We start from the raw sequence: 15,887 nt of genomic DNA, 5'->3' as shown, positions 1-15,887 counted from the left end.
TATTCACTGGAGTTTAGAATGATGAGAGGGGATCTTATCGAAACATATAAAATTATAAAAGGACTGGACAAGCTAGATGCAGAAAAAATGTTCCCAATGTTGGGCGAGTCCAGAACCAGGGGCCACAGTCTTAGAATAAAGGGGAGGCCATTTAAAACTGAGATGAGAAGGAACTTTTTCAGCCAGAGATTTGTGAATTTGTGGAATTATCGGCCACAGAGGGCAGTGGAAGCCAAATCACTGGTTGGATTTAAGAGAGAGTTAGATAGAGCTCTAGGGGACAGTGGAATCAATGGATATGGGGAGAAGGCAGGCACGGGATATTGATTGTGGATGATCAGCCATGATCACATTGAATGGCGGTGCTGGCTCGAAGGTCCAAATGGCCTCCTCCTGCACCTATTTTCTATGTCTAAGAGCTGAGTTCCAGAGGTGAGGTGACGGTGATGACACTTGACATGAAGGCAGAGCTTGGCCATGTGTGAGTTGGAGGTGGTCCACCCAGCCCCTGGACCTGGTGGCAGCAGCTCCTCAGCAGTGTCTCGCCCAACCTTCCCTCACCACGTCAACCTTCCTCCCATCACACGGTTGGAAGCTGGAAGGTTTGCACTAAGTTCAACGTCGTTCACTAGTCCTGGGGCAGTGAAGCACCCCATTCCTTCACACAGCAAGGCTGGTGTCAAGCAGCGATCATCTCCAATTAGAGAAACACCAACCACTGCTCCATCCCAGTCAGTAGAATTACCACCATCACAGCACGGAGCACAGCGGTAGAGTTGCAACCTTACAGCGCCGGAGACCCAGGTTCGATCCCGACTACGGGTGCTGTCTGTACGGAGTTTGTACGTTCTCCCCGTAACAGCGTGGGTTTTCTCCGGGATCTTCAGTTTCCTCCCACACTCCAAAGACGTGCAGGTTTGTAGGTTAATTGGCTGGGTATAAATGTACATTGTCCCTAGTGTGTGTAGCATCGTGTTAATGTGCGGGGATCGCTGGTTCCGATGGGCCTGTTTCCGAGCTGTATCTCTAAACTCAATGTAGGAGCAGAATTAGGCCATTCGGCCCATCAAGTCTACTCCACCATTCGATCATTGTTGATCTATCTTTCCTTCTCCTGCCTTCTCCCCATAACCTTTGATGCCCTTGCTAATCAAGAACCTGTCAACATCTGCTTTAAAAATATCCACTGACTTGTGGCCTCCACGGCCGTCTGTGGCAATGAATCCCACAGATTCACCACCCTCTGACTAAAGGAATTCCTCTCCATCTCCTTTCTAAAGGTACATCCTTTCATTCTGAGGCTGTGGCCTCTGGTTCTGGCCACATGGATGTGGGACCATGGCAGAGCACGGAGGTGGGAGGAACGGTAATGGTTGCAGGATCCGTGTGACTGCACGCAGTGCACTGAAGGCTTGGGCTCTTCCAGGTGTTTCATGGGTGGCACGCAGCGGGTAGAGCTGCTGCCTCACAGCGCCAGAGACCAGGGTTTGATCCTCCACAGGTGCTGTCTGTGTGGAGTTTGCATGTTCTTCCTGTGACCGGCTGGTCTCAGATGCCTTGGTCTGGAACACCGCAACTTGGGCGCAGATGCGACGTAGACGGAGGAATCGGGTGTGGGGGGTAGAGTCTTTGCAGGAAGCAAGTGCAGTGGAGATAGCTGTGGGAGTCAGTGGGCTTGTAATGGATGTGTCGATAATCTGTCTCCTGTGATGGAGACGGTGAGATCAAGGAAGGCAAGGCTGGCGTCTGGTGTCCAACACCTCTGCTGCCGGACCTCATTACAGCTGATGCACAAATGCTGCAGTAACTCAGCGGGACAGGCAGCATCTGTGGAGAGAAGGAATGAGTAGGTGATGTTTAGGGTTGAGACCCTTCACCCATTCCTTCTCTCCACAGATGCTGCCTGTCCCGCTGAGTTACTCCAGCACTTTGTGTCTATCTTTGGTGTTAACCAGCATCTGCAGTTCCTTCCTGCGCATCATTGCAGCTGTGCAGGGTGGGAGAACAACTCCAATTACCCAGAGCCATCAGGAAGGCAGGTCACACTCAGCTCCTCCCCCCTGCACTATCCTGCCTCCTCCTCCCCTCATCTCCCCTCCCCTCTCCTCCCCTCCCCTCTCCTCCCCTCTCCTCACCTCCCACTGCCTGCCTCCTCCTCACCTCCCCTCCCCTCTCCTCCCCTCCCCTCTCCTCCCCTCCCCTCCCCTCTCCTCACCTCCCACTGCCTGCCTCCTCCTCACCTCCCCTCCCCTCTCCTCCCCTCCCCTCTCCTCACCTCCCCTCCCACTGCCTGCCCCTCCACCCCCCTCACGCCCACGTTCCTGCCCCTCCACTGATCACAGAGGTATCTGCTGCTCTTGTTTGGGGAATGGAAATCTGAGTTTATTGAAATAGTCAGATCATTGTAAGTCAGTGTCTGTCACATCCTGACTCATTTCAACTGGTAATTATTAAATGAAGGTGCGTCTTGTTTAAAGGTGGCGTAGAGGTGGAGGTGAACATGAAGCAGTGGTGATGATTGCCAGCACGGTCAGGCTGTGTCAGGCACCGGGTCAATGAAGGGCAGGAACAGCTCGTTGGCCTCCGCTCGGTGCCGCTGCCGAATGGTCTGGTCCTGCTCCTTGACAATGTCGTGAGCGGCGCGGCGCAGGGACAGGTTCTGGGCCACGTTGTGTGGGACGGGCTTGGGCGGCTCGACGGGCGTGCGGTTGTAGCTGGGGGTCCGGGGTCCCCTCACCTTCACCTTCGTGTAGCAGCCCTGAGTGAGCAAACACACGGGTCAGGCAGTCAGAGCAGAGCGGAGAGAGCAGTGCAGAGTAGAGCAGTCAGAGTAGAGCAGAGAGAGTAGAGTAGAGCAGTCAGAGTAGAGCAGTCAGAGTAGAGCAGTCAGAGCAGTGCGGAGCAGTGCAGAGTAGATCAGAGAGAGCAGAGCAGTCAAAGCAGTCAGAGTAGAGCTGTGCAGAGTAGAGCTGTGCAGAGTAGAGCTGTGCAGAGTAGAGCGGTGCAGAGTAGAGCTGTGCAGAGTAGAGCTGTGCAGAGTAGAGCGGTGCAGAGTAGAGCTGTGCAGAGTAGAGCTGTGCAGAGTAGAGCTGTGCAGAGTAGAGCTGTGCAGAGTAGAGCGGTGCAGAGTAGAGCTGTGCAGAGTAGAGCTGTGCAGAGTAGAGCTGTGCAGAGTAGAGCTGTGCAGAGTAGAGCAGTCAGAGGAGAGCGGTGCAGAGTAGAGCGGTGCAGAGTAGAGCAGTCAGAGTAGAGAAGAGAGAGCAGAGCGCTGGGCCAAGGCACCCACCCACCCCTCAGCCTGCTGGAAACAAACGCATCAAGGTGCAGGGCCCCGTGCACGCGCATTACAGGGCCCGTGCACGCGCATTACAGGGCCCGTGCACGCGCATTACAGGGCCCGTGCACGCGCATTAAAGTACAGGGACCAGAAGGGTCTCGGCGGGGCCCATCCCCCCATTAGCGGGGTCCATCCCCCATTAGCGGGGTCCACCCCCCCATTAGCGGGGTCCATCCCCCATTAGCGGGGTCCATCCCCCATTAGCGGGGTCCACCCCCCCCATTAGCGGGGTCCATCCCCCCCATTAGCGGGGTCCACCCCCCCATTAGCGGGGTCCATCCCCCAGTAGCGGGGTCCACCCCTCCCCATTAGCGGGGTCCACCCCCCCCCCCCCCCATTAGCGGGGTCCACCCCCCCCCATTAGCGGGGCCCACCCCCCCCCCCATTAGCGGGGTCCATCCCCCAGTAGCGGGGTCCACCCCTCCCCATTAGCGGGGTCCACCCCCCCCCCCATTAGCGGGGTCCACCCCCCCCCCCCATTAGCGGGGCCCACCCCCCCCCCCCATTAGCGGGGTCCATCCCCTCTCATGAAGGTAGAGGGATGTACTGGTCTCCGTGTAGGGGTATTCCGTCAGGGCCGTGGCGAGCGCTGTCTAATGGCCGCACAACAGGAGGGCGTGGACAATCACCGGTCCATCCACTGGGAGTGACCGATGGGCCCAGGTACCAGGTGGAAGGAGAGCACCAACATCTCCACCGACCCCCCTCCGGCCCCAGGGTCCACACGCCCCACATTCACCTCCAAAAGCAACAACTGAGAGGCAGAAAGTCATCAGCAACAGCGAGGGATGCCTGAGAGAGGTGTGCATTTGTGTTGTACATTGTACTGTGGACCACTGCCTCAACACAATAATGGAAGAATGAACATCAAAGTACCTGCTCATTTGTGAAGATGTTTCTCTCTCCTGGTGTACCTCCCACCAGCAATACCATGGACCAAGGACCTCCTCTATTCACATCCCATCTCCATTCACGCAGTGTCTCCCACAGACAGTGATATCTCACTACCAGTGACATCCAGTGACAGTGATATGCCCAGTAATAGTGGCCCAGTGCATGCCCAGTAATGCATGGGCCACACAGTGGTGCACCTGGTAGAGCTGCTGCCCCACAGCTCCGTAACCCGGATGCCATCCTGACCTCTGGTGCTGTCTATGTGGAGTTTGCAGGTTCTCCCAGTGACTCTGTCGGCTTCTTTGGGTGTTCCAGTTTCCTCCCATGTCCCACAGATATGGCGGTGCATTAACTGGCCACTGTGACCTACCTGCTGCCAGTATGTGTGGGTAGAATCAGGAGGGGTAGTAGGTGCAGGGAATGTAGTTCAGCAATGGGATTGTTCTGGGAGTCTGCAAAGACTGGATGGGCCAAAGAGGCCTTGTGTGTTGTAGAGGGACATGGAAACCTCTTGCCAGTGACAGTCACACACACACACACCAGCAGCAGCAGTGGAACTAAGAACGTGACCTGACTCGTGATGGCTGTGTGTCTTTCCTGTAAACATACTATCACAAGTTCATAGCTTCTAGGAGCAGAATCAGGCCATTCAACCCATCAAGTCTACTGCACCATTCAATCATGGCTGATCTATCTTCCCCACTCAATCCCATTCTCCTGCCCTCTCCTCATAACCCCTGACACCATGATAACTGAGACGGCTTCATTTATCATTGGTGTCACTGTGAGTGATTGTGGACTCGTGGCATCTGGAACAGCGTGACTTTGCTGAGTTTCTTTCTGCCCTTTCAGTTGGTACCTGTGTTGCCGTTTCACTTTTCTCTGTTTTTTGCTCCAGGTTCTTCAGAGTTTTCTTGTGCTGGAGCTCCATCCCCCGTATGTGGGCTTGCTGCTGAGAATGTAGAGAGGCCAACCTGTGCACCAAGCCATGTTTCACCTGCACCTCCTCTGAGCTGGCTCTGACAGTGAGCCATGGGGCCTGCATCATCACCTGTGGGGGAGGGTGGGGGAGGGAGAGGGGGAGGGAGGGGGGAGAGGGAGGGAGGGGGAGGGAGGGGGAGGGAGGGGGGAGAGGGAGAGTGGGAGAGAGGGAGTGAGGGAGAGAGGGGAAGGGGGACAGAGGGAGGGAAAGGGAAGGAGAGTGGGAGAAAGGGAAGGAGGGAGGGAGGGAGGGAGGGAGGGAGGGAGGGAGGGAGAGAGAGAGAGAGGGAGAGACGTGGGTGATTCACAATAGTACATTCATCATCAGTGGGAGGAGTGCTGAACCCAAGCCGTGCTGCGCTGCTGTTACTGAGCTGCTGAGTTACTGAGCTGCTGAGTTACCGAGCTGCTGAGTTACTGAGTTATCGAGCTGCTGAGTTAGTGAGCTGCTGAGTTACTGAGCTGCTGAGTTACTGAGTTACTGAGTTGATGAGTTACTGAGTTGCTGAGTGCGCCTCCTACAGGTCAGTGTTATCACATTTCATGTTATAGCGGCAGAATTAGGCCATTCGGCCCATTCAGTCTACCCCACGTGGGAGGGTCTAGAAACAGACTCTAGTTTCAGAATAAAACCTTCCCCTTTTCTTGTTGTTCTTGAGAATAAGAAATCCTGTGTGTTGTGTAAAGTATTTCTCTTTTCTCTTTCATTATAGAAACATAGAAAATAGGTGCAGGAGGAGGCCATTTGGCCCTTCGAGCCAGCACCGCCATTCATTGTGATCATGGCTGATCATCCACAATCAGTAGCCTTCTCCCCACATCCCTTGATTATGCTAGCCCCCAGAACTCTACCTAACTCTCTTTTAAATTCATCCAGTGAATTGGCCTCCACTGCCACCTGTGGCACAGAATTCCACAAATTTACAACTCTCCAGGTGAAAGTTTTAAATGGTCTCCCCTTTATTCTTAGACTGTAGTCCCTGGTTCTGGATTCCCCCAACATTGGGAACATTTTTCCTGCACCTAACTTGTCCAGTCCTTTTATAATTGTATACGTCTCTATAAGATCTCCTCTCATCCTTCTAAACTCCAGTGAATACAAGCCCAGTCTTTCCAATCTTTCCTCACGTGACATGCTGTATGGTTATCTCCATGTGTTGCTTTGTTTGTTCTTCAGTTCTAGGAGCAGAATGAGGCCATTCGGCCCATCAAGTCTACTCCACCATTCAATCATGGCTGATCTATCTCTCCCTCTCAACCCCATTCACCTGCCTTCTCCCCGTAACCCCGAGAAATCATGGATGAATTGGTGATCATTTTCCAATGTTCTATAGATTCAGGATCAGTTCCTGTGGATTGGAGGGTAGCTAATGTTATCCCACTTTTTAAGAAAGGAGGGAGAGAGAAAACAGGAAATTATAGACCAGTTAGTCTGACATCAGTGGTGGGGAAGATGCTGGAGTCAATTATAAAAGACGAAATTGCGGAGCATTTGGATAGTAGTAACAGGATCGTTCTGAGTCAGCATGGATTTACGAAGGGAAATCATGCTTGACTAATCTTCTGGGATTTTTTGAGGATGTAACTAGGAAAATGGACAGGGGAGAGTCAGTGGATGTGGTGTACCTCGACTTTCAGAAAGCCTTCGACAGGGTCCCACATAGGAGATTAGTGGGCAAAGTTAGAGCACATGGTATTGGGGGTAGGGTACTGACATGGATAGAATATTGGTTGGCAGACAGAAAGCAAAGAGTGGGGATAAATGGGTCCCTTTCAGAATAGCAGGCAGTGACTAGTGGGGTACCGCAAGGCTCGTGCTGGGACCGCAGCTATTTACAATATACATTAATGACTTGGATGAAGGGATTAAAAGTAACATTAGCAAATTTGCAGATGACACAAAGCTGGGTGGCAGTGTGAACTATGAGGAAGATGCTATGAAGTTGCAGGGTGACTTGGACAGGTTGTGTGAGTGGGCGGATGCATGGCAGATGCAGTTTAATGTGGATAAGTGTGAGGTTATCCACTTTGGTGGTAAGAATAGGAAGGCAGATTATTATCTGAATGGTGTCAAGTTAGGAAAAGGGGACGTACAACGAGATCTGGGTGTCCTAGTGCATCAGTCACTGAAAGGAAGCATGCAGGTACAGCAGGCAGTGAAGAAAGCCAATGGAATGTTGGCCTTCATAACAAGAGGAGTTGAGTATAGGAGCAAAGAGGTCCTTCTGCAGTTGTACAGGGCCCTAGTGAGACTGCACCTGGAGTACTGTGTGCAGTTTTGGTCTCCAAATTTGAGGAAGGATATTCTTGCTATTGAGGGTGTGCAGTGTAGGTTTACTAGGTTAATTCCCGGAATCCCGGGACTATCATATGTTGAAAGACTGGAGCGACTAGGCTTGTATACACTGGAATTTGGAAGGATGAGAGGAGATCTTATCGAAACGTATAAGATTATTAAGGGGTTGGACACGTTAGAGGCAGGAAACATGTTCCCAATGTTGGGGGAGTCCAGAACAAGGGGCCACAGTTTAAGAATAAGGGGTAGGCCATTTAGAACGGAGATGAGGAAAAGGTTTTTCAGTCAGAGAGCTGTAAATCTGTGGAATTCCCTGCCTCAGAAGGCAGTGGAGGCCAATTCTCTGGATGCATTCTGGAGAGAGCTAGATAGAGCTCTTAAGGATAGCGGAGTCAGGGGGTATGGGGAGAAGGCAGGAACGGGGTACTGATTGAGAATGATCAGCCATGATCACATTGAATGGTGGTGCTGGCTCGTAGGGCTGAATGGCCTACTCCTGCACCTATTGTCTATTGACACCCGTACTAATTAAGAATCTATCAATTTCTACCTTAAAAATATCCATTGGCTTGGCCTCCACAGCTGTCTGTGGCAATGAATCCCACAGATTCACCACCCTCTGACTAAAGATCATGTGGAGGCAGTTGCCATCATTATTATTCTCCATGCTATGATTATGAAGGTGCGCGCATGTGTGTGGACTGTGTGTGGTGTTACTGGAGGGAAGTCCAGCTACAGTCCATTTCTCCAGTGTGTTGGCCTTTACCTGGTGCCTCAGTACTAGCAATGGCTTCAGAGTATTGAGACAGACTTTGGAGGTTGCTGCCCTGTCGATGTCTGCTGCCAATCCCTCAGCATCTTGTGTGGACAGTGGTGGTTCTGAAGCCTGGTGGCTGTTTTTCACGGTTTTTCTAGCAGCCATTTCCCGAGGACACTGTTTAGTTTTCTTGCCTCTGACAGAGATTCCTGAGACTCCCTGACCTTGTCTGAGTTTCCTGCTCTTATCCACAAGCGTTTCATGGGAAGTTGGTCCACCTTTCTTGCCCATCAACCTGCCCGTCAGTGGTTGCTGAGGCTCCGGACTCGATTGCTTCTCTCTCGGTGTTAAACTCTCCTGAGATCTGGGGCCAGACTGCTCCTGTGTGAATGGCAATCCCTCCTCGCTACTGTGCTCCACTTGTCCGCTGGTCAGGGGCAGAGTTTCCACAGCACCCTGTGGCCTCAGCTCCTCTGCTTGTGCTGCCGGTTGCTGTGTGTGCCAGGGCTCTCTCTGTGCCACTGCTTCCTCCTGTGTGGGCTCCTGCTTTCTCACCTCAGTGGAAGAGCAATGCCGAGGGTCCAGCTGACGTTGGCCTTGTGGAGACTGTGGGTGCAGGGCCAGGAATAGGTTGAGGCTTCCCAGCTGCAGCGACCTGTGCACGAGCACAAAGACCTGAATTGATTACATTCTTCAATACACTTTTGACCTGTCTACAAATAGTGAACTCTAAATACAGTTACATGCAGCATAATCAGGCCTGTCTATTCTCACCCATCAGTAGAGTGACTAGAGGTGTCAGGGAGCAAGGAATGGCCAGTAAGATGCTTATCACTGGTCAGTTTGGGCTGGGCTGGGAACTGTTCCAGCTACCCCAACTCCAGAGGTGAGGTGAGGTGAGGTGAGGTGAGGTGAGGTGAGGTGAGGTGAGGTGAGGTGAGGTGAGGTGAGGTGAGGTGCCTGTGAATCCAGACAGCGTCTGTGGGAGTTCAGTAACACGGTAACCCGGTGGAACTAAAGTCGATGGGAATTAGGGCTGAACACTCTGATGTTGTTGTCATTGATTTCACGTAGGGAGTTGCTGGAGACCAATGTCCTGCTTCACCAGTCACATTCCTTCCATCAGAAGCTCAGAAGAGAGGATGTTCATTGCTCATTACACAATGTTTAGATGACACAAGACACTGTGTTTCATTTTGTGTGAAGAAAGTGCTGTTCCCATCCTAGACTGCCCTGGCTAAATAAATATCTATGTACTCTGATGGATCTCCGAAATACATCACCTTAATCTGTCTAGCAACACAAAGCTAGTGAATGGCAGGTGTGCTTCAGACAGCGATAACCAGGTATCTGGAAAACCTGCCTTCATTTCCTCTGAGACCATACATACACCCATTTGTTCTTCTGTGGTAGTGAGCAATGTACCTGTGACAGTCAGCACTCCTGGTGGGACACAGGTACTTATATTCCCATTTGAGACTTATCTTTCATTCAATAAGAACTTTCTTAAGCTCTAATTTTCTGCTCGATGCCTCTTACAGTCCATCTTATCTCTACATATAATCAATGATTCTTCCTGTCCCCGGTCTCCGAGACAAAAGGACACAGAGTGCTGGAGGAACTCAGCGGGTCAGGCAGCATCTGTGGAGAACATGGATAGGTGACGTTTCACAGAGTGCTGGAGTAACTCAGCGGGTCAGGCAGCATCTCCGGAGAACTTGGATAAGTGACGTTTCGGGTCAGGACCTTTCTTCAGACTGTGGTCATCCAGTGCCGTCAAACGCTCATTAGCAACAAATATCATAAGTCAATAAGGTCATAAGGAATAGGAGCAGAATGAGGCCATTCGGCCCATCAAGTCCTCTCCGCCATTCAATCATGGCTGATCTCTCTCTCCCTCCTAACCCCATTCTTCTGCCTTCTCCACATAACCTCTGACACCCGCACTAATCATCACGCTGATTGTACAACGGATGAGATGAACGACCACACTGAGCTCCACCACATGCACGCGGCCTGTGGTGTATGTATCTGCTCAGGTGCCCGTCCCCCGCACTGTGCAGAGCGTTACTGTGCCACTGTTTGCGTTACTGTGTGCGTCACTGTGTGTGCCACTGTGTATCACTGTGTGTGCCACTGTGTATCACTGTGCTACCAGTGTTGGCTCAGTACTGGTATTGGCTCTGTGCCAGTGTTGGCTCTGGCTGCAAGTGTTGGCTCAGGATGCCAGTGTTGGCTCAGGCTGCCAGTGTGGGCTCTGTGCCAGTGTGTGCTCTGTGCCAGTGTGGGCTCAGTGCCAGTGGGCTCTGTGCCAGTGTGTGCTCTGTGCCAGTGTGGGCTCTGTGCCAGTGTGTGCTCTGTGCCAGTGTGTGCTCTGTGCCAGTGTGTGCTCTGTGCCAGTGTGTGCTCTGTGCCAGTGTGGGCTCTGTGCCAGTGTGGGCTCTGTGCCAGTGTGTGCTCTGTACCGGTGTGGGCTTTGTGCCGGTGTGGGCTCTGTGCCTGTGTGGGCTCTGTGCCGGTGTGGGCTCTGTGCCGGTATGGGCTCTGTGCCAGTGTGGGCTCTGGCTGCTGGGTGGGTGCACGCACCTGTTCTGGGCACGAGGGTTATGCAGCAAGAGTAGTCCAGCCTGTTCGTATCCAATGACCTGCAGGTAATCTCTGAGGTGGGGCTGGTTCCAAAGTGAAGCCACCTCTTTCTCCGTCAGCCGAGGGCACGTGGCGGGAGGTGCCTGGGACTTCTTCAACTGGAACGGGATGAAAGAGAGAAGAGAGGTTCAGGATTAAAGGATAGAAAGCAACGCCACTAACATCTTCATTCTTCCAGTAGAGGTGTCAGCTCCTTGAGTCTGCCAAACCAACCCGGACATATCTCGTCTCCAGTCCACTTGCTCATCCAACCCAAAACGTCACCTCTCCATGTTCTCCACAGATGCTGCCTGACATAGACACATAGAAAATAGGTACTGGAGTAGGCCATTCGGCCCTTCGAGCCAACACCGCCATTCAATGTGATCATGGCTGATCATTCACAATCAGTACCCCGTTCCTGCCTTCTCCCCATATCCCTTGATTCCACTAGCCCTAAGAGCTCTATCTAACTCTCTTTTGAATGTATCCAGTGAATCGGCCTCCACTGCCTTCTGTGGTAGAGAATTCCGCAAATCCACAATTCTCTGGGTGAAAAGGTTTTTCCTCATCTCAGTTCTAAATGGCCTATCCCTTATTCTTAAACTGTGGCCCCTGGTTCTGGACTCCCCCAACATCGGGAACATGTTTCCTGCATCTAGTTTGTCCAATCCCTTAATAATTTTATATGTTTCTATAAGATCCCCTCTCATCCTTCTAAATTCCAGTGTATACAAGCCTAGTCGCTCCAGTCTTTCAACGTATGACAGTCCCGCCATCCTGGGAATTAACCTAGTAAACCTACGCTTCACGCCCTCAATAGCAAGAATGTCCTTCCGCAAATTTGGAGACCAAAACTGCACACAGTACTCCAGGTGCGGTCTCACCAGGGCCCTGTACAACTGCAGAAGGACCTCTTTGCTCCTATACTCAAAACCCTCTCGTTATGAAGGCCAACATTCCATTACCTTCTTCACTGATTGTCACACTGAGTTACTCCAGCACTGGTATAGAGTGTGCTTTTTCAGGCTAACTGGTATATAGTTTGCAATTTTATTCTCTTCCTCCTTTTATAAGTATTTGTGTTTCCAACCTGCCGAAATCCAGGGAATTTTGGGAGATTGTCAACACTGCAATTTAATGTGAAACATTTCAATGACCCTCTTAGAATAAGACCTTGTCGTTTTGGGAACCCATGTGCTGAATAGACACTTGAAACCTATTGCCAGAATTTAGTATAGTATATACAAGACATGTAACTGGTTCAGCTTCTATGCTTCTATGTCTTATATAAACCCCCAGACGAACATCAACTGGCCTTTTCATTTTGTTCACAGAACCTGTATACTAGTGTGAACATGTGAAGATGCAGGATCATGTAAAACAAAACAATCTAAACAGTCTGGAGAAGGGTCTCGACCCGAAACGTCACCCATTCCTTCTCTCCCGAGATGCTGCCTGACCTGCTGAGTTACTCCAGCATTTTGTGAATAAAACAATCTACCCTTTCATTCTTTACCACCACCCACTTTAGGGATGTATACGTACTACTGCTTAGGAGGGGAAAACTGTCTTTCATTTAGTTTAGTTTAGAGATACAGGTCCTTGGGCCCACTGAGTCGGTGCCGCCCAGCGGTCCCTGCACATCAACACTATCCTACACACACCAGGGTCAATTTACAATTTCACCGCAGTCAATTCACCTGCAAACCTGAACAACTTTGGAGCGAGAGGAAACCGGAGCACCCGGAGAAAACCCTTGCGGGTCACGGGGAGAACGTGCAAACTCCGTACAGGCAGCATCCGTAGTCGGGATTGAACCTGGGTCTCTGGCGCTGTGAGGCAGCAACTCTACCACTGCGCCACCGTGCCGTCCGTCTAACAGAGCTGCAATGACACCATGGCCAGGAACACTGCAAAATGCATTGGCTTGCAGTATTGGCATTGGCATGCAGTATTGGCATTGGCATGCAGTATTGAGCTGGGGTTCTGCTGTGAAATAATGGAAACGCTACCGTGTTCATCGTGATCCCATCTTGGAACTAGCAGGAAGGGCCACGCAGGGCTGGGGAAACTGAGCTCATCTACCAGCCAGCCTGCATTTTAGTGGGGCTGGACCGAGGCAAAGAACGCATGCTGTTGATGAAGTTTTAAACAGTGGTGGGGAGCGTACTGATGAGGGGGACATTTAGTAACATGAAAGGAAAGAACAAAGAGTAGGGTGGGGGGTTACGATGGGTATTGGTGAGCAGCCCATCAGCCATGTCAGTGTGAGGGACAGCGAATACAAACAGAGGAGCAAGATGGACCATCAGGAGGAGTGATGGTCACCACACTGAGGCTGCAGTTGGACCATGTCCATCCACAGTCTGGAGCAGCGAGAGGGTCTGCTGGGAAGGTGGGAAGGAAACAAGGGGTGAGATTGTACGTACCAAAGTAATGAGCTGCTGCAAGATGTCGCAGGTCAAGGGAAGGATCCAGATTAAGGCATTAACACACTGACTGCAGGCGCTGAGATCTGAAATCACACAAACATATCGCCCCCATGAAAAATGGCCACTTCCCACAATCTCATCAACATTTCTATTTTTCATTCACGGCGGTTTTGCACACACTGGCTGCCCAGAGCAGGCACTGGCTCAATGCCACACATTCTCAGTAGCACGGTGACGTGCCAACCTTGCATACCCTCTCATGGCCAGGGCAGGGCTTTAAGGTCAAACCCTTGGAATATGAGAAGGCTGACAGTCTCCCAGATTAACTCTGCACTCTCTTCTTCTGCAGTTTAAGGACTCCAGCCTTCTCCTCTACACAGAACTCCTCTCGTCCATAACCCGTTGCATTCTCCAGCTCTGTTCATTTACTCTCAACTGAGTCCAGGCCAACCATCAATCACCGATTTACACTAATCCTACACCAATTCCATGTTATTTTCTCCACATTGCCATCGACTAACCCTCTAACTCTCTCACTCTACACACACTAGGGGCAATTTACAGAGGCTAATTAACCTCCCAACCCGCACGTCTTTGGAATGTGGGAGGAAACCGGAGCACGCACAGGATGAATGGGGAAGACGTGCAAACTCCACACAGACAGCACGCGAGTCTCTGCCGCTGTGATACCTTGTGCAAGATCACAGTACTTTAACTACAAACTGCTTTCTTGATAAAGTGAGGTTCAGCAGTATTTTGTTCCAGTCGGAGGGGCCTTCAAGCTTGTATGGTTGATCATGGAGACAGGGTTAAATCACTTCTGATGCAAATAGTTTAAAGCTATTCACTGCTGACTGCACTGCAATCTTGCTCACAAAAGAGTCTAAATATTTTTTTTAAGTTATTCCCAGTCATTTTAAATGAGGTTTGACAGAGAGAACGAACTGCCAAGAAACTGCTGTTTTAATAAAACAAAATCATATCAGATTAGATTCCTTCACAAAATGCTGGAGTAACTCAGCAGGTCAGGCAGCATCTCGGGAGAGAAGGGATGGGTGATGTTTCGGGTCGAGACCCTTCTTCAGATTCTTCTTCGGTCTCGACCCGAAACGTCACCCATTCCTTCTCTCCCGAGATGCTGCCTGACCCGCTGAGTTACTCCAGCATTTTGTGAATAAATCGATTTGTACCAGCATCTGCAGTTATTTTCTTATAGATTAGATTCCTTTTTGGGCTCATGTGAGTGAGAGTGAGGGAGTGAGTGTGTCAGGGAGAAGGTGTGTCAGGGGAGGGTGTGAGTGTGTCAGGGAGAGGGTGTGTCAGGGAGAGAGTGAGTGTGTCAGGGGAAGGAGGGAGTGTGTCAGGGAGAGAGTGTATCAGGGAGAGAGAGTGAGTGTGTCAGGGAGAGAGAGTGAGTGTGTCAGGGAGAGGGAGTGAGTGTCAGGGAGAGAGGATTGGTGTGTCAGGGCAAGTGAGTGTGTCAGGTAGAGAAGGTGTGTCAAGGAGAGTGAGTGTGTGAGGGAGAGTGTTGGTGTGTCAGGGCGAGTGAGTGGGTGTGTCAGGGTGGGTGAGTGTGTCAGGGAGTGGGTGTGTCAGGGTGGGTGAGTGAGTGTGTCAGGGAGTGGGTGTGTCAGGGCGGGTGAGTGAGTGAGTGTGTCAGGGCAGGTCAGGGAGTGGGTGTGTAATGGAGAGGGAGTGGGTGTGTCAGGGAGTGGGTGTGTCAGGGCGGGTGAGTGAGTGTGTCAGGGAGTGGGTGTGTCAGGGAGAGGGAATGAGTGTGTCAGGGTGGGTGAGTGAGTGTGTCAGGGAGTGGGTGTGTCAGGAAGAGGGAATGAGTGTGTCAGGGTGGGTGAGTGAGTGTGTCAGGGGGTGGGTGTGTCAGGGAGTGAGTGTGTCAGGGTGGGTGAGTGGGTGTGTCAGGGCGGGTGAGTGGGTGTGTCAGGGAGTGAGCGTGTCAGGTAGTGAGTGTGTCAGGGAGGGTGAGTGAGTGTGTCAGGGCGGGTGAGTGAGCGTGTCAGGGAGGGTGAGTGAGTGTGTCAGGGCGGGTGAGTGAGCGTGTCAGGGAGGGTGAGTGAGTGTGTCAGGGAGGGTGAGTGAGCGTGTCAGGGAGTGAGTGTGTCAGGGCGGGTGAGTGAGTGTGTCAGGGAGTGAGTGTGTCAGGGCGGGTGAGTGAGCGTGTCGGGGAGTGAGTGCGTCAGGGCGGGTGAGTGTATCAGGGCGGGTGAGTGAGTGAGTGAGTGTGTCGGTGTGTGACGAGCAGTGATGCTGTGGTGTTGTGGGTGTGAGTGGAGGGTTCAGCCAGTGCTGTGTAGTTTCACTGGTCACCACGCTGGTCACCATGCCGGTCGCCACACTGGTCACCACGCCGGTCACCACGCCGGTCACCAAGCTGGTCACTATGCCGGTCACCACGCTGGTCACCACACTGGTCACCACACTGGTCACCACACCGGTCACCACACCGGTCACCACACTGGTCACCACGCCGGTCACCACGCCGGTCACCACACTGGTCACCACACCGGTCACCACACCGGTCACCACACTGGTCACCACGCCGGT

At 51.9% G+C, this 15,887-nt stretch overlaps 1 protein-coding gene across 3 annotated transcripts in view; it reads right to left on the bottom strand.

Moving 5' to 3' along the window:
- Nucleotides 1-2,342: 2,342 nt before the first annotated feature.
- LOC144608419 (uncharacterized) overlaps nucleotides 2,343-15,887 on the bottom strand; it is a 108,107-nt gene continuing 94,562 nt past the window's right edge. The window contains exons 19-23 of one of the 3 annotated variants that reach the window (XM_078426163.1): nucleotides 13,323-13,408; nucleotides 10,852-11,009; nucleotides 8,275-8,920; nucleotides 5,091-5,282; nucleotides 2,343-2,758 (exon numbers count right to left, since the gene is read on the bottom strand). In XM_078426163.1, coding sequence (XP_078282289.1) covers nucleotides 2,531-2,758; nucleotides 5,091-5,282; nucleotides 8,275-8,920; nucleotides 10,852-11,009; nucleotides 13,323-13,408 — 1,310 coding nt within the window. In that variant the 3' untranslated portion in view covers nucleotides 2,343-2,530. Of the gene's footprint in view, nucleotides 3,180-5,090; nucleotides 5,283-8,274; nucleotides 8,921-10,851; nucleotides 11,010-13,322; nucleotides 13,409-15,887 lie in introns of those variants that run through there. The other 2 variants (XM_078426164.1, XM_078426166.1) reach the window with 2 other exon arrangements.

Source organism: Rhinoraja longicauda, chromosome 31 (assembly GCF_053455715.1).
Source record: "Rhinoraja longicauda isolate Sanriku21f chromosome 31, sRhiLon1.1, whole genome shotgun sequence".
NCBI lineage: Eukaryota > Metazoa > Chordata > Chondrichthyes > Rajiformes > Arhynchobatidae > Rhinoraja > Rhinoraja longicauda.
This window is presented reverse-complemented; position numbering and strand designations above follow the sequence as displayed.